Genomic DNA, 5,655 nt, shown 5'->3' with positions numbered 1-5,655 from the left:
TCTCATTACATAAAATGAACCGATGACAATAAAATCACCAACATTTTGTTTTCATATAAACTCAAAAACAAACAAAATAAATGTCATCTTATAAAACAACCGATAATTCTTTAAAAAATATATATTTAAATAAATCTGAAATAACGGTTTTTCTTGCAATAAAAAGAATATATGAGTTTTTTAATACCTGCGTTTTTTGCATTTTACTCAAAATTCAACATACGGTTTTTTCATAAAACCTAGAAAGCTTCCTGTAATTTTTTCGATCTTAATTATTGTCAAGAGAACCAACAAACAATGCATCGTTTATGTGGCGCCAAATGCTCTAAACTTCTTTTCTATAACGATAACGTCAAGAACTCTACACCCACGACAAGAATGCACTGCTGGAGAGAAGTGTGAATCAATGGCGTTCCATTGCAACTTCAGTAACACTGATCTCTCATCGTTTACCCTATCCAAATGCCTCAAATTCAATTGCAGAACCTCTTCCCTCTTTCCAAGAACTCTATCCGTCCATAGAGTGTCGCCGTTTGTTGTCCGTTCAATCGCTACTTCCAGTGACTCGAATGGAGATGGCGGAACGTCGGCGGAGAGTGAGGGTAAAAAGAAGAAATTGTCGGAGCAATCGTCGTGGGAGGCGAAGGATTCGGAGGGCAATGATTACTTGTACAGGCTGGGTAAAGAGTCTGAGAATATGAATATAGCCGTCGGTGCTAGGGCGGGTGTTATTGACGATCTCTTCACTGGAGGTTTCCTCGGCAAGGACTGTACGTCATTATTTTATTTTATGCGCTTCTTTTCTGTTTGGTGTGTGACTCTTTTACAGGAATTGGGTATCTGATTTATCGATTATCACATAGGCCTAGAGTAGTGTGTTTCCACAACAATTAGTGTCTGAGAAGATGTAATTGAGGTTGCATTATTGTATATACTGTGTTTGGAGATAATCACAGATCACTCCATGGTTTTGAATTGGAATTGGGGCAAAACATTATGCGGATTGTTTAATTTGCTCCACATTAACAGTCAACTCGGGATTGAATATCTAGAGTGCTGATTGATTTTATTTTATTGCACTGCAGCTGATATCGTGTTTGATTATCGTCAAAAAGTAACCAGGTCGTTTGAGTATCTCCAGGGTGATTATTACATCGCGCCGCTTTTCATGGTATGATTTGGTCGTATTGATCTCCTAAAATAAACGACTCCAAAATGTTTCCGCTTTTGATTTTCATCATCAGATACTTGCAACATCACATGATGATTAACGTTCTTCCATCAATTTCATTTTACAGGACAAAATTGGTAAGTTGTGATGATCCATCCTATTAAAGACGCTGAACTTTTCTCTCCATAAACCGTAGTAACGTTTATTCATTTTGGATGTATTATCATCTTGTTATTATTACTTCTTTTATCATAAATTCTCGAGAGCTCAGAATCTCCTTTTTCGAACTAAACTTGTGCAGCTGTCCACATTGTGAAGAACTATATTGCACATCTTCTCAATATCAAAGTTCCATTGATTCTAGGTAAATATCCTTAAACTTGTAACCCTAAGAGGCAAGAGCAATATATTAGTATTAGCTGACAGTGTGTCAGTGTTTGAAAGCTTTGATATGTGATTCTTTGCATCTGTTTATTAGGCATTTGGGGAGGAAAAGGGCAAGGAAAAACATTTCAAACTGAACTTATTTTCCAGGCTATGGGAATTTTACCTGTGATCATGTCTGCTGGAGAGTTGGAATCAGAGAGAGCTGGTAAGATGTTGCTTATACAAATTACAATTTTCATAGTATATTTTTAGTTTTTTTAAACCTTTTACTATTATTTATAAAACTTGTAAACTTCCATCCTATATATGTGACTCTTTTACAGGAGAGCCAGGAAGACTGATACGTGATCGCTATCGTACTGCATCTCAAGTGGTTCAAAATCAGGTTAGAAGTTTCACCTCTTTTATTATCATATTTAGTGTGTTAAGTCTAAAGTGTAATTTTTCAAAACTAATTGGTTGATTTTTATCTTCTCATTGCTTTTGGCTTGTTTAAAACAGGGGAAAATGAGCTGTTTAATGATCAATGATATTGATGCGGGTCTTGGTAGATTTGGTGAGCTACAAATCTGATTGGATGAAAGAATGGTTCACTCTTGTACTTGCCCTATGCTCAATTTAATACTTTAAAATATGTTCATGAAATAATCAACCACCATTTGAGATCCTTTAATTAATTATACTATGGTTGTTCATTAATGTAAAAAATAATAATACTCCATTATTTTATTTGTTAATTGTTATTCAGGAAACACTCAAATGACAGTGAACAACCAAATAGTAGTTGGCACATTGATGAATCTATCAGATAATCCAACAAGAGTTAGCATTGGACAAGATTGGAGGGAATCAGATATCACAAACAGAATTCCTATAATTGTTACAGGAAATGATTTTTCAACATTATATGCTCCTTTGGTTCGTGATGGGAGAATGGACAAGTTCTACTGGTGCACCTCAAAATTTTATATTTTTCATGCGACTTTATATAAATTAATTAATTATTCACGAGTTTAATTTCTTAAAACTGTGGAACAGGCAGCCTAACATCGACGATATCATAAATATTGTTAACAGAATGTATGAGAAAGATGGGTTGTCAAAGAACGATGTTATAAGCATAGTGAAAACCTTTCCTAATCAAGGTATGCATATTATTTCACAATATTTTATACAATCATTTTATATCTTTAAAATCATGACATGTTGATGTATGTGTTTTTATTTACTGCTAGCCTTGGACTTCTATGGAGCACTTAGGTCGCGCACTTATGACAACTCGATCTTGAAGGTAGTTACTGTGTGTGCTTTCTCTGTTAAGTTGTTCTTTTTGCATCGAGTAAAAAAGAAGCACCATTTTGTAGCTTACAACTTAATCACAATAATTTTTTATTATTTTTTTATTTTTTAGTGGGTTAACGAAATTGGTGGTCCTGAGAGTGTCGGAAGTATACTCCTCAAACGAAAAAAGAAGGAAAATCTCCCCGTGTTTGTGCCCCCAAAGGTATATTTAAAAAGTTTTATAATCTTGTTTCCTGATTCCATTGGTTTATTTCATGCTATATATATTTCATAACGAATATGATTTAATTATGCTGGTCTCCATACTAGAATTTAATAGAACGAATCCAATTCTTGAGGCCGCTTTTTCTTAGACAAGACAAGACACTTGTACTGCTTTTGGTATGCACTGGACTGAGACAGGATGTGGATGGGGGGTTGTTACTTTTTGACTTTAATATGGACATAATGACTTAATGGGTTAAGCCAAAAAACGGACTTAATATATTAAGACACCAACCTTTTTTAACAAAATTGATTGAGTATTGTGAAAATTCTTTGTTGGAATGTAAGCGTAAAATGACCATTTAGTCACATTCAAACGGTCTAGAAAAGAAAGCAACACTTTATCGGGACAAACATCAGTCAGTTTTATCCATAAGGAAGTTAACGAGACAAAGGAAGAAACAACTCTAAGACTAATATTAATGAGACAAAAATTGCAATTTTTTTACTGATTCAAAAAGATGGCACAAAGACGCTAATGCCCTTCTTATCTTCATCATTGAAAATAGCCTTGAAAGGTGCCTTCCATGCCACATTGTATTAGTTGTCTGATATGCTCCAAAGTTTGGATGTAAAGCGTGTAAAAGTAATATATTTGATTTGATTGATCAGCAAACGGTGGAAGGTCTACTTGAGTCGGGGTATTCGTTGATTAAAGAACAACAGCTGATAATGGAAAGTAAACTCTCAAAGGAATACATGAAGAATATGGAAGACTAACAATAACTATAAGAAGCTATTTGGTTCTTCATTCTTAAACCATCATTACCAACGGAAAGCTCGTTGCTTTTGTATTTTTGATCAACGTATACTCTGAGTGTATAATAACATACATATTTTTTAATTTGAAAAATATAAACCTAATGACACATTGTTTGGGTTTAAAAGATAAAAGAAAAAAAAAGCCATTTAAAATCAAGGTAAGATTTTAAAGAAAATCTGATGAATCTACAAAGGAAAAATATTAAAGAAACATGAGAATCGCGGAACCTCGTAAAAGCTTCAACTAGACATATGAATGGGCATAGGACTAGGTATTAGGTAACCGTGACTTGTAGCCCACTAGCACCTTCCCATACTACCATACGGCATTCACTTTCACATAATTGCGAAGCAACTTTGTAGTATTTTAGAGCTAAATAACATAGATTAAATGTGTGTAGAATGATTCATTTACAGATTTAAATTTAATTAATCGACTATATTTTTAATTAAGTTAAGTAAAAAGTGTAGCATAAAAACTGGAACAAGTTTTGTAAGAGTAAATTACACGAATGGTCCTTATGGTTTGGGGTAATTTGCACGTTTGGTCCCTATTGTTTGTTTTTGTAGTGCGCTTGGTCCATGTCTTACCTAAAAAGACTATTTTGCCATTGATTTTTTAATTTATTTAAATAAACACACCTCCAACTCCACTTCCACCTCACCTCACCTCACCTTACCTTACCTATCCCATTTTATTTAAATAAATTAAAAAAACAAGAGCAAAATAGTCTTTTTAGGTAAGACAGGGACCAAGCGTGCAACAAAATAAACTGTAGGGACCTTCTGAGTTTGATTTTGATTTCTATGATTTAAGCAAATTGTATCCAAATAATTACAAACTCAAATTATTATAGTTTGATTTTGATTTCTATGATTTAGTTTCTTTTTTTGGTAGAAAACAAATTAGATTTCGTTTTTCTTTGTTGAAAAAATTAAACCGTAAAATTAGGTTTCTATAATTTAGTATGGGAGTAGAAATTTATAAAAACAAATGGATCATTTCTCGAGTTAATTGGTGCAAGGAGGTCCCAATGAGGATGTTGTGAATTATCTGAGATCATTGCAAAGGAAAATTCCATTTAAAGATGCTCTACAAAAGATATTACATACTCTAGCTACAAAATAACTTTCATATTTAATTTATTCTTGTAATCAATTAATTTAATATTTTTCTGTATTAGTTCTCAATCATATCTTTTCCTTGTATTCTGTTATGTATAATGGCTATAAAAGCTAATGCAGACTCAATGTATAGATATATAAAAACAATTCTTTTCAATAACCTTTATATGGTATCAGAGATCCACAAGCTCCACTAAGCAATCCTCGATCCCTTCTCACAGCAACCCTAATCCATCATTCCTTCAAGACCCTCCAATGGTGAATCAAACAACAAACATTCAATTGACTGCTGCCACTCACTTTCCCATCAAACTCACTACCACAAATTTCCTGTCTCGCGCAAGCAAGTTGAATCCACCCTAATTGGATTACAACTTGAAACCTTTATCGACGGCAATCATTCACAACCAACCAAGTTCATTGAAGAAAAAGAGTGAAAGAAAGCAAATCCAGAATACTTAACCTGGTATTGCCAAGATCAAAGTCTCACCAGTTTCATTCTTGGGAGTTATTTAGAATCCATTCAGCCTCTCATCTCATCAACAAATACTGACCGAGAAGCCTAGGAACGGTTGAATTCAAGCTACGCCAACACCTCCAGGTCTCATCTCATCTCTCTGAAATCCAAACTAGTGAAAAACCTT

The 5,655-nt window shown here is 33.8% G+C and overlaps 1 protein-coding gene across 1 annotated transcript; it reads left to right on the top strand.

Annotated features, from left to right (window-relative positions):
• Nucleotides 1-287: 287 nt before the first annotated feature.
• Nucleotides 288-3,993, top strand: LOC145116301 (P-loop containing nucleoside triphosphate hydrolases superfamily protein). Its single transcript, XM_079052650.1, has 12 exons — nucleotides 288-770; nucleotides 1,086-1,171; nucleotides 1,299-1,308; nucleotides 1,473-1,535; nucleotides 1,650-1,763; nucleotides 1,882-1,943; nucleotides 2,060-2,114; nucleotides 2,307-2,508; nucleotides 2,597-2,703; nucleotides 2,794-2,849; nucleotides 2,970-3,062; nucleotides 3,737-3,993. The coding sequence occupies exons 1-12, from the start codon at nucleotides 407-409 to the stop codon at nucleotides 3,842-3,844; spliced, it is 1,320 nt and encodes a 439-aa protein (XP_078908776.1). The 5' UTR covers nucleotides 288-406; the 3' UTR covers nucleotides 3,845-3,993.
• The last annotated feature ends 1,662 nt before the right edge of the window (nucleotides 3,994-5,655 follow it).

The sequence above is a fragment of the Lactuca virosa genome, chromosome 5, assembly GCF_052849685.1.
Source record: "Lactuca virosa cultivar CGN04683 chromosome 5, Lactuca_virosa_CGN04683_v6, whole genome shotgun sequence".
Classification (NCBI taxonomy): domain Eukaryota; kingdom Viridiplantae; phylum Streptophyta; class Magnoliopsida; order Asterales; family Asteraceae; genus Lactuca; species Lactuca virosa.
The sequence above is the reverse complement of the archived record's forward strand: the minus strand, read 5'-3'. Positions and strand labels throughout refer to the sequence as shown.

Bases quoted from the DNA above. Each gene is read 5' to 3' on its own strand.
- LOC145116301 (XM_079052650.1), top strand. From the start codon at position 407: ATGGCGTTCCATTGCAACTTCAGTAACACTGATCTCTCATCGTTTACC. The intron at 1,536-1,649 runs GTAAATATCCTT...TCTGTTTATTAG, and splicing joins CAAAGTTCCATTGATTCTAG to GCATTTGGGGAGGAAAAGGG. The intron at 2,704-2,793 runs GTATGCATATTA...ATTTACTGCTAG, and splicing joins GAAAACCTTTCCTAATCAAG to CCTTGGACTTCTATGGAGCA.